The sequence below is a fragment of the Petromyzon marinus genome, chromosome 17, assembly GCF_048934315.1.
Source record: "Petromyzon marinus isolate PM22_M1 ecotype Great Lakes invasive population chromosome 17, UKy_Petmar_22M1.pri1.0, whole genome shotgun sequence".
Classification (NCBI taxonomy): domain Eukaryota; kingdom Metazoa; phylum Chordata; class Hyperoartia; order Petromyzontiformes; family Petromyzontidae; genus Petromyzon; species Petromyzon marinus.
In genome coordinates this window covers 8,573,248-8,592,007 of record NC_133683.1, presented here as the reverse complement: position 1 = coordinate 8,592,007, position 18,760 = coordinate 8,573,248, and the positions used below count along the sequence as shown (strand labels likewise).

Here is an 18,760-nt window from a genome sequence, read left to right as displayed (position 1 = left end):
CCAAGCTGAAGACCAAAGACGGAGCTGAAGATAGGACTCTGGACCTCAAGCTCCGCTGTCCTTCTAAGGACCCGGAGCTCAGTGAGTCGAGCGATCAAGACCCGGAGACCTTGGGATGGTCGGGTCAGCGTGGCCTCCCAGAGGACCCCTAGCTGGAGGGCTCAGAGCTAGAGTGGTCCCAGTGTTAGGAGGCAGTGTAGCCCGGAGGCCATACCTCCTTCGGTATTGGGTGAAAGGGGCCGTTACCCCTTTGTGTTAGGGACCTTGTATTTAGTGCAGTTAAATAAATATTGTGTTGCCTCACCTACGTTCTCCTCTGGTTCCTGACCCACTACAACTGGTGTCAGATATCATTATTTAGCACTCTTTTGGTTAAATGATAAGACCCAAGACAAACTGAGGCACATGTGAGAGGGGATGGACCATGTCAGGTGGCATGATTATTCTGACTTCCTGGATTGTATTGAATATTCTTGGCACAGTTTAAAGTGAAACGTGATCTCTGTGAAATTTGGTTCTGGTGAGCTGAAACAATTATACTTTGCGCATTTACCACCCGTACGCATAATAATTAAACTTGTTTCTTTAAGTTGGGTGGTTGAGCGTCTTACAACTCATATTTGGCAAGATGAATGTGACTTAACCCAATAGTTAGTATATTTATTCATTTATTTTATATTAAGTGAATAGAGTAAGCGGGGTGATCCGGACCAAATCAAGAGCATGGTGACCGAGCGTCGAAAGGAAAGGTCCTTAACGCTGATGGTGGCCGTCTGTCCGTTTTGTTTTCTCACCACAGTTTTGCCAATTTCTGCATGAGAATGCGTCGTACGTGCGTCCCCTGGACCAGGGCATGCAGCAGCTGCATGACAGCATTACGGAGGATGCCGTCACGATGCTGGTAACACCAGACCCCAACACCGCTGTGGCATGCACCCAATGAAGCCAAGGTCGCAACAGCGTAATGATAGAAATTTGACAGTGATGTGCAAGCTCAACACATGGCCTGACCTGTTTAACACATAGTAGTAGGCTTTCCCGACCAATATTATCCATAATTAGAGGTTTTTGCGTTAGATCGCATGAATATGAATGTGTCATTAAACCCACCACCACTCGACATGGCCAATTAGGAAGGTTTGTCACGTAAACAAAACGTGCCAGTTTGTTGCTAGTTCACCACAAAGTTTGTGTGTTTGAGAGTAATCTACCAGAAAAACGTGACATTAGTCGAATGGTAAATGTTGTGGGTTTACTCTCCAACACACAACCGGCGTGCTGAACTCTTAACTAATTGGCACATTTTGTTTACGTGACAAACCTCATTAATTGGCTGTGTTGGATGGTGGCATGTTTAATGACACGTTTATATTTACGCGATCTAACCCAAAAAAAACTTTCATGGTTTATACTGCGGCAGTAAGTTGGCTAACCAGGAGGCATCTTTTTCTGCGTCTGTCACAGGAGACTGTCGTGTCGCTGTCGCCGTTCTCGGACAGCCTCTCTAACTATGTGTCCTACCTGTCCAAGCTCACGCCCTACCAGCTGGAGAGGTATGGCAGCTCCAGTTTTGGATGCAAATACAAATTTTTCTTGCATTTACACATTTATTTAATACGTGCGTATCTCTCTACCCGTGGTAGTGTGGATTTTTCCCTGCATCCTCCGGTTTAACCCTCCACATTTAGAATAAAAATGTGTTTAGAGGATTTAGCTGCTATACATTTTCACATGGTAAGCCACTTCGGTGAGCTATCATTTGTGGCCAGGTCACTTCTATTTTACCTGGTAAAATAAAAAAAAATAGTCTAGTTTTGTAAATAGTTTCGTTTATATCAAGGATCCATTGCAAAAATTACGAAGGCCACATGCCATCTCAAGTATCCTATGGAGCTGTGGTTCCCAACCTGGAGTCAGCAGAACACTGTTGGCCAATGACGCCTTGTTAAGTGGCCAAGATGTTTTACTGCATGGGAGTACGTACACTTTTTTTGTTGATGGTTGACAGTGGCTCAGACAGGTTTGGAACCACCACCGCTGTCGTTGAATTACGCAGAGAGCAGAGGGAGCAGGGCTCCACGCTGGCCTGCGTGACTGCACGATATCCCCGTGATGTCCCCGCAATGTCCCCGCTCATGTCCCCGTGGTGTCGCCCGTAATGTCCCGCCATATCCTCATTATGTCCCCCGCAGTGTCCCGACAGTGTTCCCCGCGATATTCCCACAGTGTCCCCCAAGATATCCCCCGTGATGTTCCCGTGATCTCACCCATGCAGCCTGCAGGAGGAGTCGCGCTCGCCCCTGTGCAGCGAGGAGCTGCGTACCCACAACGCCGAACTGGAACAGGACGTGAGAGCCATGACAGCAGCCTTCTCCCGCACGAGCACCTACGTGGTGGCGCTCACGCTGCCCGGTAGTGCTGCTTCATTCTCCTCCTCCACGCGCCCCCACAGATGCCTCCCACACTCACGGCCTTCACCCTGACCTGGCGCTCGCTGTCTTTCAGTGAATCTTCTCCCACTCAAACATGGGCGTGGTTCTCACCTCATTGCCATTGGTGGCCCCTTAGCCAGTGGTGGAAATTTTGCATTCCTTCGGTGGGTCTCAGCTTTTGCCCCCAGGGGCAACCACTGACTTTACCAACACCGAATCATGTGGACAGCTGCTCCAAATAAATTTTCATTTAATAAAATGCCTTTTCATAATTGAATCTTTTCACTGATTAATTACTCCCTCCCTGGAAAGTGGGAAGCAGCCTAACCATAAGTAAAGGGCTGTTGGCTTTCTACAAAGCGATACTGCACATTACTTTGACTTCAGGGGGATGATGATGATGATGATGGACTGAGTTGATATAAAAATGGATTTGAAAGGTGCACGGCCCTAGCACCACTCCATCTAGTTGATACCAGTGTAAATAATCACACTGGTAATTTCCCTCCAGGAATTCATATATTATCTAATTGGTTTATAGAAACCCTACACGTCCTTAGGATTCTACACATTTATTTTATTTAACCAGGTGAAAACTCAAGAGACTATGGGCCCGAGTACAGAAAAAGCATGTGAAATCCACCGGGCAGCAATTGTGAAAGCCCTAAGTAACATGGCTGCCGTAAAAGACCTATGCAAAATGGCTGCTGTAAAAGCCCAAATGCAACATGGCCACAGTGACCTAATCACTCCACGGGTTAAGTTGTTCTGCAGCTGAGGTCGTTTGTACAGTAATATTATTTGTGTTTTTTATAAAGCGATGCGAGTGTGATTCTTTGTGTATTTGTGTGAGGTGTGTTGAGAGTGCATGTATGTAATTGTTCGGTTGTGTTACATTCAGTTGTGTTACTTTCTGTGTGTAAGAGAAAGAGTGTTTGTGTGTGTATCGATCATAATGGGAAGTGGTAGTGTTGTGGGTAGCACGCTGTGCTATGAACAAGGCAACCGGAGTTAGATTCCCGCTCACGGCCAACACCAGTGACGATTATCTGAATCGGTCCTGGGCCTCCCCTAGATTGACTCAAATGAGTACCTGGTGTGATGTGTAAACATCGCCACTGGGGAGACAAAGGCGGCTGGGTGTGGTGATGGCCACCCACTCCGTTATGTACTGTGCCGACCTTCATCAATGCTCACTAACAGAACTTGGCCCACAGTCTGTTAAGGCTATACGGGGGATCTTTGTATTTGTATATGTCAGAGTGAATTTCAACAGGACCTACATGTCTGTGTTATTGACCTGGTAAAAGCCTAAGATATCAATAGGCTAGGGCTCTGAGTTATTCTTCCTCCTTTTGGAGTCCCAGACCGTCTGTTCACAATGATTAAGGACCTTCCTGATGGTGGGCAGGCCCAGATAAAGTTGTGTGACCGGGTGTCAGAGCCATTTTCTGTCCGGGTGCGGTCAAGGGATGGCTCCCTTTTGGTCAACCATATTACATATGCAGATGATCTGGTGATTGCTGCCAACTCCGAGAAGGAGTTGAAGGTGCTACTGCTGAACCTGGAGCATGCTACTAAGGAGATGATGTCTTACAATCAGCTCCACAAAAACAAAGCACCTGCCAGGGTATTTTATGTCATCAAACGCTCCCCTTGCTCAACTCACTATGAGTGATGGGGCAGTTGTGCAGAGAGTGGAGAAGTTTCCATACTTGGGTAGTGTGCACTTCACCAGCTCTGGTTGGGCAGCGGAGGTCTCAAGCCAAATCGGTCGAGTGGCATTATCACCAGTATGACACAAGCAGTAACATAAAAGCAATAACAATGAACCGAATATTATTAAGAGGAAAAACAACCAAAAAACAAACCACATTACAATGCGCCCATAATGCCAAGCAAATAATTCGTAAAGTCGAATTGTGGCAGTGTTTTGTTTATAATGCGCCAAGCACTTTCGCATGTAACGAATCGGCCATTTAATGTCGCCTCTTGCTTCCCTCCATGCTTAGGAACGAGGCCTCAGGCGATGCACCCTGACAACCACGGTGCAGTGTACACACAGCTCGGGGCCGCCCTGCACAGCCTGCACCAGGCTGCCCAGGGTAAGAGCGCAATGCGTGACCCACCGTGCCATGTCACGGGGTCTTACGTAGTGGCCTGCGTGAAGCACCGTGCTGTCGTTATTAATTGTTCCAAGAATGCTCGCGGATGAGTCTATGGGAAAACATGGTCTGGTCGCGTGTAGACACACGATGAGGACCGCGCTCGTTGCCTTTCAGGTTGTGTCGTTTACTGTTGTGTTGCTGTCCGCCCCTGGCGCCCACTGTGTGTCTCTGCACGGTTTGCCTGCCTGCACGCACACACACACACAGGGCTCTCAAAGCGCTATGGCGCCAAGGTGAGCTTGGAGCACGAGCTGCCCACTTCAAGCCACAAGCTGCGCTCCACTAACGAGTGTCTCCTCTCATCCCTCGTTGCCCTCGCCTGCACCACTGGCAAGGTGCGTCCGCCTGTTCAGCACTATAATGGCCGTCTTGGCTTACAGAGACACCGGGGCAGATAGCAGTGGACAGTGAGGTTGCGCAACATTGAATGACGAAAGTCGCAGCTCATGTGATTCATCATTGATCTTTCTGGGTTTGAACCACGTGATCTGGCCAAATCTGTCTAATTGTTACATTCGATTTTTTTATTTGCTATTCAACTTACTGATGAACTGAGAGAATTAAGAATTGTCGAGTTAAACACAAGCACGAGAGTTTAATTTATTTTGGCTCTGCGGGGTGGTGGAGGGTTCTCAAGACGAAATTTGGCTAGATGATGACGTGGCCTAACCTCAAAATTCAGTGATGGACCATTGGATGACAACTTCAACAAAGTGTCTCCTGGTGCAAACGAGCGTGGGTTGGTGTTCATCTCCGTTGATGGCCCCAGGGCCTCTCTTAGAAATTCCACAATCCCTTGAGGGAGGGCCAAGTCTACCCAAAGATTAACAACCCTTGGCAGGTCGAAGTAGCTACAGTGAGGGAAATAAGTATTTGATCCCCTGCTGATTTTGTACGTGTGCCCACTGACAAAGAAATGATCAGTCTATAATTTGAATGGTAGGTTTATTTGAACAGTGAGAGACAGAATAACAACAAAATCCAGAAAAACGCATGTCAAAAATGTTATGAATTGATTTGCATTTTAATAAGGGAAATAAGTATTTGACCCCTCTGCAAAACATGACTTAGTACTTGGTGGCAAAACCCTTGTTGGCAATCACAGAGGTCAGATGTTTCTTGTAGTTGGCCACCAAGTTTGCACACTTCTCAGGAGGGATTTTGTCCCACTCCTCTTTGCAGATCTTCTCCGAGTCATTAAGGTTTCGAGGCTGACGTTTGGCAACTCGATCCTTCAGCTCCCTCCACAGATTTTCTATGGGATTAAGGTCTGGAGACTGGCTAGGCCACTCCAGGACCTTAATGTGCTTCTTCTTGAGACACTCCTTTGTTGCCTTGGCCGTGTGTTTTGGGTCATTGTCATGCTGGAATACCCATTCACGACCCATTTTCAATGCCCTGGCTGAGGGAAGGAGGTTCTCACCCAATATTTGACGGTACATGGCCCCGTCCATTGTCCCTTTGATGCGGTGAAGTTGTCCTGTCCCCTTAGCAGAAAAACACCCCCAAAGCATAATGTTTCCACCTCCATGTTTGATGGTGGGGATGGTGTTCCTGGGGTCATAGGCAGCATTCCTCCTCCTCCAAACACGGCGAGTTGAGTTGAGGCCAAAGAGCTCCATTCTGGTCTCATCTGACCACAACACTTTCACCCAGTTGTCCTCTGAATCATTCAGATGTTCATTGGCAGACTTCAGACGGGCATGTATATGTGCTTTCTTGAGCAGGGGGACCTTGCGGGTGCTGCAGGATTTCAGTCCTTCACGGCGTAGTGTGTTACCAATTGTTTTCTTGGTGACTATGGTCCCAGCTGCCTTGAGATCATTGACAAGATCCTCCCGTGTAGTTCTGGGCTGATTCCTCACCGTTCTCATGATCATTGCAACTCCCCGAGGTGAGATCTTGCATGGAGCCCCAGGCCGAGGGAGATTGACAGTTCTTTTGTGTTGCTTCCATTTGCGAATAATCGCACCAACTGTTGTCACCTTTCGATTTAAAGCTTTCGTGACTGCAAGGATTCATCTTCTTGGTTATTTCGGTAAGTCACGTAGAATGATAATAAAATAACACGATAAAATTCTCACGACGTTTGGGCCACAACACAAGTGGCCTTCATCAGGTGAAGGGACGAGACTGTCTCGAGGACAGCGCTGGAGCGAACACAGCCAAGCTCAGACCGCGACCTTTAAGCTGTGTGAGAAGAAACAGAGCGCATTGACAAAGGAATTAGCATAAAAATTAGCATTTAATTGGCGGACTTAGCATGATGAACGGTGTAGAGGGGGTGAACATGTGCAGACCGGCGAGGTGGGGAGGGGGAGTTTACATATTGATGGTGTGAAAAGGGAATTTAAGCTGCTGCGAAAGTTTGGGGTACCACTACTTGAAAAATATACTGTACCATTGAAAATTTGTTTAATGTTTGGTTCGGATAATTTAGCATTGAAATAGCTGCGTGATTAGCTTGTGACTGGTCACAGAAATGGCTATGTTAAAGTCAAAGCCTACACATCCACAGAGGCACCTAGTACAAATCAAACAGGAGAATTTAGCATTGAAATAACTGAGTGATTAGCTTGTGACTGGTCACAGAAATGGCTATGTTAAAGTCAAAGCCTACACATCCACAGAGGCACCTAGTACAAATCAAACAGGAGAATTTAGCATTGAAATTACTGAGTGATTAGCTTGTGACTGGTCACAGAAATGGCTATGTTAAAGTCAAAGCCTACACATCCACAGAGGCACCTAGTACAAATCAAACAGGAGAATTTAGCATTGAAATTACTGAGTGATTAGCTTGTGACTGGTCACAGAAATGGCTATGTTAAAGTCAAAGCCTACACATCCACAGAGGCACCTAGTACAAATCAAACAGGAGAATTTAGCATTGAAATAACTGAGGGATTAGCTTGTGACTGGTCATAGAAATAGCTATGTTAAAGTCAAAGCCTACACATCTACAGAGGCACCTAGTACATGGACGCCAAAGGGGCTGCAATAGCTATGTTAAAGTCAAAGCCTACACATCTACAGAGGCACCTAGTACATGGACGCCAAAGGGGCTGCAACAACTCAACAACTCGACTATCATATAGTAAACCGATGTGAAAAAACCTCAGTCTAAATTACATCAATATAATAAATGTGCTCAATATATTCTTCAATAAGCTGAGCTATTAACAATAACTGGGTATACACTACACTATATAATGAATACCATATAGTAAACCAATAAAAAACTAAAATATAAACTACCTCAATGTTATCAATAAACTCTATATATTCTCCAATCAGCTAAGCTACTAACAATAAGTCGTTATATATCACAATGCTATATGGCAAAAAAATGGGTGGATTCTTACCCTCAACTTTAGCACCACGGATAGCTACGAGCCCCGTTCAGACGGACAAGTTCATCCATGGTCGGAACGGAGGAGGAGGAGAGACAGCTGCGAGGCGCTGTTATACTCCATGTTGTAAACCATACCATTAACCGTAATTTAGACTTAGGTTTTTTCACATCGGTTTACTATATGATAGTCGAGTTGTTGAGTTGCAGCCCCTTTGGTGTCCATGTAGTAGGTGCCTCTGTAGATGTGTAGGCTTTGACTTTAACATAGCTATTTCTATGACCAGTCACAAGCTAATCCCTCAGTTATTTCAATGCTAAATTCTCCTGTTTGATTTATACTAGGTGCCTCTGTGGATGTGTAGGCTTTGACTTTAACATAGCCATTTCTGTGACTAGTCACAAGCTAATCACTCAGCTTTTTCAATGCTAAATTCTCCTGTTTGATTTGTACTAGGTGCCTCTGTGGATGTGTAGGCTTTGACTTTAACATAGCTATTTCTACGACCAGTCACAAGCTAATCCCTCAGTTATATCAATGCTAAATTCTCCTGTTTGATTTGTACTAGGTGCCTCTGTGGATGTGTAGGCTTTGACTTTAACATAGCCATTTCTGTGACCAGTCACAAGCTAATCACTCAGCTATTTCAATGCTAAATTCTCCTGTTTGATTTGTACTAGGTGCCTCTGTGGATGTGTAGGCTTTGACTTTAACATAGCTATTTCTATGACCAGTCACAAGCTAATCACTCAGTTATTTCAATGCTAAATTCTCCTGTTTGATTTGTACTAGGTGCCTCTGTGGATGTGTAGGCTTTGACTTTAACATAGCCATTTCTGTGACCAGTCAAGCTAATCACGCAGCTATTTCAATGCTAAATTATCCGAACCAAACATTAAACTAATTTTCAATGGTACAGTATATTTTTCAAGTAGTGGTATCCCAAACTTTCGCAGCAGCTTAAATTCCCTTTTCACACCATCAATATGTAAACTCCCCCTCCCCCCCTCGCTGGTCTGCACATGTTCACCCCCTCTACACCGTTCATCATGCTAAGTCCGCCAATTAAATGCTAATTTTATGCTAATTCCTTTGTCAAGGCGCTCTGTTTCTTCTCACACAGCTTAAAGGTCGCGGTCTGAGCTTGGCTGTGTTCGCTCCAGCGCTGTCCTCGAGACTGTCTCGTCCCTTCACCTGATGAAGGCCACTTGTGTTGTGGCCGAAACGTTGTGAGAATTTTATTGTGTTATTTTATTTTATTATTTTATTCTCATTCTACGTGACTTTACCGAAAGAACCAAGAAGATGTTCTCACCTTCTCACCAAGCTGCTTGGCAATGGTCTTGTAGCCCATTCCAGCCTTGTCTTGGTCTACAATCTTGTCCCTGACATCCTTGGAGAGCTCTTTGGTCTTGGCCATGGTGGAGCGTTTGGAATCTGATTGATTGATTGATTGCTTCTGTGGACAAGTGCCTTTTATACAGGTGTAGTGCCGTGAATTCACTCGGACGACAACCGTCTCTTTTTCCGCCATCACTTTTATTCCATCGTTCCGTACACACAGTAATTCTCTTCGCGCTCCGCCAACTCGGACACTCCGATTTACTTCAGCATCGTCCGTGCATCCCCTTCCACACACAGTGTTTCTTCCTCTATCTTTTCACACACAGTGTCTTCCCTTCCACACACATTGGTTCGTCTTCTATCTCCTCACACACAGTATCGTCGCTATCTCTTCACACGCAGTGACTTCCCTTCCACACACAGTGGTTCTTCTTCTATCTATTCACACACAGTATCCTGTCTGTCTATTCACACACAGTGACTCCATCTATCTATTCACACACAGTGACTCCATCTATCTATTCACACACAGTGACTCTTATCTCCGCTAATGCTAACTCTCCCTATCGCTATTTACTGTCTTTGGGGTTCGGCTCTCTATCTATTCTTCCCTAACATTGCCAGCTGTCCTCTTCGCATCTCTCCACCTCTCGCCAACAACTGCCCAGCAACAACCCTCTCTCCGTTCAAATCACCTCGCGTTTTATCCCCTTTCGCATTTGCCTTAATTAATTGCCACGTGACTCGCTGGCCGTTTTCCGCCAACTCGCACCTGTCCCCTCCGTCAGACATCGAGACGCCACCACTTAACACTAACAGCCTCTCGACCAATCACAGCCCTCGTGCCACGACTCCCTTAATTACTTCGGGTTGTTTACGCCACCCGTGACTCGACCACCTGTTCGACCTCATGTGACCCGTTCTCCTTGTCTGTCTGTATGTACTGTATGTGGCCAATTCCTATGCGTATTGTTTACTCCACTATACAGGTAACAAGCTGAGATTAGGAGCACTCCCTTTAAGAGTGTGCTCCTAATCTCAGCTCGTTACCTGTATAAAAGACACCTGGGAGCCAGAAATCTTTATGATTGAGAGGGGGTCAAATACTTATTTCCCTCATTAAAATGCAAATCAATTTATTACATTTTTGACATGCGTTTTTCTGGATTTTGTTGTTATTCTGTATCTCACTTTTCAAATAAACCTACCATTAAAATTATAGACTGATCATTTCTTTGTCAGTGGGCAAACGTACAGAATCAGCAGGGGATCAAATACTTTTTTCTCTCACTGTATTATTAAGACTTGAGCTCAATAAAATACAGACTTAATTGCACAAAAACTGTATCATGAGTAGATTGCATGTGCTGCATGATTTGCCATTGTCGTGACTTATGGGCAATGAAATATACAAACAAGGCTCTGATTTACAGTATAAAAAACATTATTTTTGTGTACCTCAATTATTTAACCTCCAGGCCTCATGCTTTACAGCAGCATTTGTTTAAGCATGCAAATTCTGAAGTGGTTTTACTCCAGAGTTTGTCTCGTCAGCAACATTACTTACTCCTCTTCGCTCCTTGTGGAGTATCACGCCACAATATGCTGGGCGGTCTTTAGCAGCCTTCGCTGCTTCACCCCAAGACAGGCCCATCGTCTTTAGTTGGTCTGGAACGGTGCATCGCCAGGTGGTCTTCGGCCTGCCCTGTGGTTTTTTCCCTTGTGGTGTCCACTGTAGGGCGGTTTTCGCTATGAACTCGGTTCTATTGTCCCAACTTAAACATTTTTTATTGGTTTTTATATACAGATCCCGGGTTGAAATCTTGTTTGGCCAGAAGATGCGACAGATTTTCCTCGGGTAGTTGTTGTGGAAGGTTGATAGGGAGTTCATGTCTATTTGGTGGTTCTCCAACTTTCACTATTGTATAACAGCCCTGATTTTACTTTTCCATTATAGATTCGTACCTTTGTCTTTAAACTGTATTGGCGAGACTTCCAAATATTTCTCAGTTGGACAGTGTGTCTTGCCTTTTTTAGTCTAAACTTTTTATGTCTTTTGAGGTGGAGTTTTCTTTGCTTATGACAGTGCCAAGGTATGTAAATTTTCAACCTGTTCCAGTGGGTTTCCCTTGATTATTGTGTTTGTTGTTATTAGTTGATTTTCATCTCTTGGGTCATTTCTATACTTATCTGCAGGCCTAGTCGATCAGTAAACTGGCTCAACCGAGTTGTTTTCTTCTGCGTATGGGTTTGTTGAGAAGAGAGCAGAGCTATGTCATCTGCGATATCAAGATCTTCGAGCACTGAGCAGGGGGTCCATTGGATTCCCCTTGGGAAGTCTCTTGTGGTACATCTCATAACCAGTGGCGTGCGTTGAGGTCAATGGATGGGGGGGCACTGGCGTGTGTCAGAGCCAGATTTACACACTGAGGGGGGCTTCACGGAGGAGGTGTGGCTTCACTAAGGGGGCGTGTCCTCAGTGAGGGGGGCGTGTTAGACATGTCCCCCTCAGTGAGGCAGATGTGATAGCTGCCTCCCCTTGTGCTTTTTCATTGCAGTTTCATGACGAGACCAGCCTAAATATCTTTATACACATACGTGAAATAAGTTACCTGAAGTTTGGAAGGCGAGGACATGATATGAAGGGGTCTACAAACATTACATTGGTGACATACTGAGATCGTAACAAGCACACGCTTATTGCCCACGCTCCATCCAGTTACTGAGGGGTTGCGCAATCAGAGGGGAGGCTGAGCTCGTTGCTGCCTCACCTCTCATCTCTTCCTGTATTTGCAGAGGAGCTCCGCACATTTGGCGATTTTGACTATAAAAATGATTGTAATCGTTCAGAAATGACATTTATAACACAGATCAGTGGAAAATCTTAAAATTGATTTTATTATTCTTTTGTTTCGTAACAGCTATTTTCATTGGAGTATGACAGGTGAGGCACTGCCTCCCCTGACCGCACGTTCCTGCTCATAACCCAGTCAATAGTAACCAGGAAGAGAATTGGTGAAAGGATGCATCCTTGGCATACCCCCGACATGACAGGGAACCAGCCTGAAGTAGTGTTGTTGACCAGGATTGCACATTCAAATTCTTCATCGAAGTTCTTGATCAGCTCAATGAATTTTAGTGGAATGTCAAAGACTGTCTCTGTGTATGCTTTCGAAAGCTTTCTTAAAATCGATGTAATTGAGGTATAGTGGGGCTTTTTATTCCAGGCATTGTTCTGTGATATTGCGTAGAGTGAATGTTTCCATGCAGCCTCTACCTTTCCTAAAGCCGGCTTCCTCTTTCCACAGGGTCTGGTCAAGGGGACTTTTAATCCTGTTGAACGGCATTTTGCAGAAGACCTTGCTAGGAAGCGAGAGGAGTGTAATTCCTCGCCAGTTGTCGCAGTTTCCAAGCTCTCTTTTTGGAGAGTCTCACGATTAGGTCTTTTGTCTAGTCCTTGGGGATGCTGTTACTGTCCCAGATGCTTTGGAACATGTCAGCAACATTATGGTCTGTTAAATTCAATCAAGCAGTTAGGATTTATGCAGCGTTTAAAAGGGGAATAGCAGCAGCCGTCACGGCCACGGTAAGTGTGGAGTGGAGCAATCGCACAGCAGTCATCGCGATGTTCACAGCGCCGCGCTGTGAACATCGCGATGTGATTTCCGATTCCTGGCCATAGCTAACATCGGTGGCGAATTATATTTGGAACCTGCCTGGGCTTCCCTCCCACAAACAAACCCACACTGACCAGCTTTGATGAAGTATGGTCAAACAACTCCTGACTGACACGGCATGGGGAGGCATAATGAAGCAGTGGATTTATAAAGGGCTGGATGTGATCGATGCTGCCAGGGTAATGGGGAGGGGGTGATGATGGGCTATGGTATAGTGTGCTGTGGTATAGTGTACTGTGGTACGGTGTGCTGCGGTATGGTGTGCTGTGGTGCGGTGTGCTGTGGTACGTTGTACTGTGGTACGGTGTGCTGTGGTATGGTGCACTGTGGTACGGTGTGCTGTGGTATGATGTACTGTGGTACGGTGTCCTGTGGTATAGTGTGCTGTGGTACGGTGTGCTGTGCTGGACAGATTGCCGAGTTTTTCGCTGGCAGCCTGGACTTCCTGTCAGTAGCCCCCAGCCCTGCCTTTGGCCGGCGGGGGGCGGCCGGTGGCGCCGAAGCAGCGCGGTGCGTGGCCAAGTACCGGCGGAAAGCGGCACAGTACATGTTCACCATCCAACAGGTGACCACCACCGCTAGACCACAGCCAGTGTGCTCCTTGCACAATGAGACTGCTCGCTCGCTTCCTCCAACACAGAATCAGAATTGGCGAGACGCTCTCTCCACTCACGGAGAGACCACTCGACCTAGTACCCAGGTAGACCAATCCAACCAGTTACAACCAATCAATCAATCATCCAGCTCTCACAGTGTGACTGCTCCACCCACAATTGAGTTGAACTGCTTAATCTAGCTCCACCAAGCTTCGCCCAGCAATGCTCAACACGAACAACAACCGCTATTTGCCACTAAGTGGTGGTGATGTCACCATGGTGCTTGTGCCAGGCTAGCTGCACTTTGTCACCACGTGATGTTTCGAAGGGTCGCTGGCGGGAGATCATGGGACAGACCCAGGTGCCATGGGTTGACTGACTGAGATGACTGGCTGATGCCCCACCTATGTCCCTACTGTGCCAACTTGCTGTGTTTTAGCCACCCGGCACTATACTCTTAGTTGTGAGTGTTGCTCCTCTGCCCTTTGCTGTTATTGGAGGGCAACTACCCAGTAGCGTCCTTCATGAGCCACCTCCACAGAGGCCGATCTTGACACTGCTGGTACCAATTAATTAACAATTCTAGTCAACTCCATATCCTCCTGTACAATGACGGAGCCAGGATTTTCAGGTAGTGGGGGGCAACCCCTCCAGCAATGAAAAATGATAGGAGTTGTTAGTCAGTCAGGACTTGTCCCTTGCTTTTTATTCGATGTGTGTGCGGCGATGGCGCAGCCATCGATCGAAGGTCGAATTCGAACCATGTGTGATCGGCATCACGCTCTCTCAGGGAAGTCGTGTACTGTATACGCATCTGTGCACAATTCTGTGAGTCAACCCCCCCCCCCACTGGCTCCGCCAGTGCTCCTGTACCACATCCGCCCTTCTCTTTTCCAGTCTGTGCCGCACCCATGTAGCTCCCTCTGTGCGACCGGACAAAAACGGTTTTGGGCATGCGGTGACTGGGAACACAGCCTACATGCCCCAGCCAATGCAGCCTTGCTTACTGGAGGAGCTCACCAATAGGACTGTGTCCAAATCTTTCAAGAACTTGTGTAGCTCCCACAATGCAGTCTGGTTAAATCCAGGATGAATCGTAGGCAGGCCAGCCTGAATGTTTCTATGACAGATGTTCCATTGGACGGGTCCACGTTTTGCAAGCATAGAGAAAGGAGGGCCTGACTGTGGCTGAGAAGACCCGAAGCTTTGTGTGGAGGGACAGACCAGAATAGCTTCCACACAACATGACACAGCTAATGAAAAGGTAATGCCGCCCGACTGATTCGGAGTAAGACCTCCACTGGCAAACCACAGCTGGTCATAAGTACACTGCCAAGGTATGTAAATATCTCCACTCTCTCCATAACTCTTGGGGAGTTGAGGGAGTGCAGTGTTTGATTCCACAGAATACCCAGGCAGGTTCTTGGTTGTGATGGAGCTGATGGTAAGGCCCCACCTCTTAGTAGCATGCTCCAGGTTCAGCAGCAGACCCTCCAACTCCTCTTAGTGAGCTGCAACTACTATATCATCAGAATACAACAGGGAGCCAACCCTCAACCGCACCCAGGTATCGATCAGCCTCCCATTGTATCAGTACCAAATGGAAATTCCTCTGGGACAGCCATGGAAATAATCTAGATTTGAAGTTTTCGTGGCTGCAGGGATCCATACTCTTTAGTTCTTTCGGTAAAGTCACGTAGGTATAAAATAAATTAAATTAATTACATTGGGGAAACGAAACGACATGTCTCGGACCGTGTTCGCAAGCACAAGGCAGATCTGAAACACGGCAGTACTAATACCTCTGCCGTGGCTGACCATTGCTATAACGCTGTGGGCTCTCATGATATTGTTTTTTACGAGACCAAGGTGCTCTGCAAACCTTCAGGCTTCTATCAAAGGTTTGTTCATGAAGCCATCCAGATATATAAACATAGACATAGCTTCAACTGAGAAGATGGATACAAATCGAGCAATCATTGGAAGGATGTTATTAACCAGGTAAAACCTTAAATGCTTTATGGTTGTTCCATCATATTTGCCGGGCACTATTCTATTTTGCCGAGTTAATTGCATCCCCAGCGTTTGGCATTGCTGCTGCATTGGCATTTTTGGCTTCATTGGCATTGTTGCTGCTTTGTTATTGCATCTTCCCCCCCCCATGCATCCCCAGCTCTCTCAGCCTCCCACTTCCAGCCCGGCCCACTTCCCCCCATCCAGCTTCACGTCCCTCTCCTAGCGTCCACGCAATGCTCCCCTACCCCCCTCCCTTCCCTCTCCCCCTCTCTCTTATTTATATAACCTCTTACCACGGCATCTCTCTCCCACCTGATGATGATTGCTTGTGTTGCAATCGAAACGTCGTGATTTATTTTATTTTATACCTACGGTACTTTACCGAAAGAACCAAAGAGTATAGCCATGGAAAGCTTATCGAACTATGTAGTCAAAAAATATGTTAAATAATGCAATAGAACATCCCTGTCACACCTCAAAGTGATCAGACATGGGTCTGACTCCCGGCCACATCGCTTTATCCGGGTCTGCCCACCTTCATAAAGGTAGTTAATGAATGTGAGCGGAGAGTCAGGGACCCCGTAAGCATGAAGAACAACCCAGAGCCCTGGCCTATTTATGGTATCATAGGCTTTGACCAAGTCAATAAAGCAGAGATGTAGGTACTGTTGGAATTCCCGACACCTTTGCTGTAGCAGACGAACAGAGAATATGGCGTCTGTGCCGGACCACTCCACTGAGGAGAGGCTTGCGGAGCCTCTCCTCAGCGTGCCTGGCAATGGGGAATATTAAATAACCCTTGCCAGGACCTTTCCTGCATGCTGAGGTAGGAGATCCACCAGTAGTTACAATCAGTACGGTCCCCTTAAAGAGGGGGGCCACCAGGGCATCCTTCCAAACCTGCAGAACCCATCCTATGGTCCAGTCAGTTATAATGATGGCATATAGAGCAGTCTACACACAAACCTACCCTCCTTCAGCAGTTCGATTGTGAGATCACGTCTGGCCGGCGCTCTTCCTGGTTTCAGACTCTTGGATCACCTTCTGTATTTCCTCAACAGATGGCACCTCTGGCAGCCATTCAGAGGGGGTGACTATTACTTCCCATTTTTTTAGGAACACGGGAAGAGACCGTTTAATACGTACATTTCTACTGTAGGCCAGTTCTGTTAATGAGCTTGCTGATATTTCTTTTATACATGCCTTACGTTCATAGAGCCACTTATTTTATGTTTTTATGAGAGTCGTGTCGAACTTCTTTTCCATCAACCATGTGTGATCGGGGTTGTCGATTATTATCACTCCCCCAACCAAATGTAATCGCCCAATCAAAATTGAGCTTGAGGAAACGTCCACTGCTCCACATAATCCCGGTTCGAGCACCCCTCTACTCCTCCTCCCCCCTGACCTGATCCAGGATGGCACCCACTGAGACACGACGAGCATTTCCTATGTCCTGTTGATAAGCATTCACGAGGCATCTCCTCGGGACCCAAGCAAAAGAACTCTGTGACTGAAAAATCACTGCGCTTGTGTGTGTGTGGGCAACGCTCGGGCTCAAACGAGCACCTGGTGTGGTGTGTAAACGTTGCCACTGGGGAGACAAAGGCGGCCGGGCGTGGTGCTTGCCACCCACCCCCTCGTCTGCTGCGCTGACCTTCATAGGTGCTATTTGCTAACCGCACTTGCCCCAACAGTCCGTTAAGGCTATACGGGGGATCTTTGTCTTTGTGTAGCCACCCCCGGACTCGGTGCCGTATGAGGAGGCTATGGCTAACCGGGCGGTGCTACTTAGCTCCACCGAGAGCCGTGAAGGCCTGGCTCAACAGGTAACTCACTCGCTCCTCACTCACTACCAATCATTATTCACTTCTCAGCCACTACTCTGTCACTACTCACCTATCCACCAATAATTCAACCAATCACTCACGCTCACTCCCTATTCACACATCAATAATGCACTCAATCACTCACCAGTCACTGAACCACGAACAAAACCACTCAATTGGCTGCCCTTCACGTGACGGAAAACGGCAGGAGCAGGCAACCTGCAGGCGCCTGGGGCACCACGCAGGCACCTCGTTTTGTCGTGGATATTTCGAGCTGTGGTTCATGTGTGGACAACGCACGCAGCAACGATCAGGTGCAGGGTTATTTTAGGTGTCCGGACGCGAGCGCGCAAAATATATATTGTGGATTGCATTGCGTCGAGCGATTGCATTAGCTATATCACCGACTACAATCCACACTTCCATTGTGTCGGTGCGAGCACTTGCTTGTGTCATAATTCCGATTACGGTCGGTAATCCATGCAGGATCACCACAGTGTGTCAAGCACTCGTTACAGCCTGTGCTGGTAGCTGTGTCACGTGTTATTATTCCAGGTGCGCTGCTGTTACCCCTATCTGTCCCCTCTACATCTGCATTGGCTGTGCTGTAGCAGTGCTGAACCTCCCAAATACACACCTGATGACGACCGTTTGTGTTATGGTCGAAACGTCGTGAGAATTTTTATTGTTTTATATATATTTTATTGTTTCCCTTCAACGTGACTTTACCGAAAGAGCTAAGAATACAGGCTGTTCCTGTTCTGCTTCTACTGTTGCTGCTGCTGCAGGTGTTACAGACCCAGGAGAAGCTGCTGCGGCTGGAGCAGGAGAAGGAGCACTGGTTGCTCGAGACGCAGCTGGCGCAGGCGCGGTTTGAGAAGGAGACGGCACGCTGCCGCCAGCTGGAGACGCGCTTGCATGCAGCACTGAGCCAAGCCGGTAGCGGTGGTAGCGGCGGTAGCGGCGACGGTGAGGAGCAGGAGGCAACGACGGCGCAGGAGGGGAACGTGCGAGATGCAGTGGCACAGTACGATGGTGCTGGCGCCAGCACGCCGGTGAGTGTGTGGCGAGCCGAAAGCAGCGAAACCAGCAAAAGCAGTGTGAGAGCCACTCGTCTTAATATATAACACGGTGTGATAGAGCAATGAAGGAAGCTGTGGGAGAGAGATGTTTTCAGAATCAACAGTGCTCCATAGAGAAACGAGAGAAAATAGATGAATTCAGAAGATAAATTAAACATGCGTAGAGGGTAAAAGCCCCATATGTACCTGTGCAGAATTGACCAGGTTATAAACGACCCCCCGACCTCTCCTCGGACATGATTAAACAATTAAACTATTGATAT

At 47.0% G+C, this 18,760-nt stretch overlaps 1 protein-coding gene across 4 annotated transcripts in view; it reads left to right on the top strand.

Moving 5' to 3' along the window:
* PPP1R21 (protein phosphatase 1 regulatory subunit 21) overlaps positions 1-18,760 on the top strand; it is a 102,974-nt gene that overhangs the window by 64,374 nt on the left and 19,840 nt on the right. For all 4 annotated transcript variants that reach the window (XM_076067588.1, XM_032956239.2, XM_032956237.2 and 1 more), the window contains 8 exons: positions 800-901; positions 1,465-1,553; positions 2,276-2,412; positions 4,445-4,537; positions 4,808-4,935; positions 13,387-13,539; positions 17,323-17,415; positions 18,204-18,470. In XM_076067588.1, the coding sequence (XP_075923703.1) occupies positions 800-901; positions 1,465-1,553; positions 2,276-2,412; positions 4,445-4,537; positions 4,808-4,935; positions 13,387-13,539; positions 17,323-17,415; positions 18,204-18,470 (1,062 nt within the window). The remainder of the gene's footprint in view (positions 1-799; positions 902-1,464; positions 1,554-2,275; positions 2,413-4,444; positions 4,538-4,807; positions 4,936-13,386; positions 13,540-17,322; positions 17,416-18,203; positions 18,471-18,760) is intronic.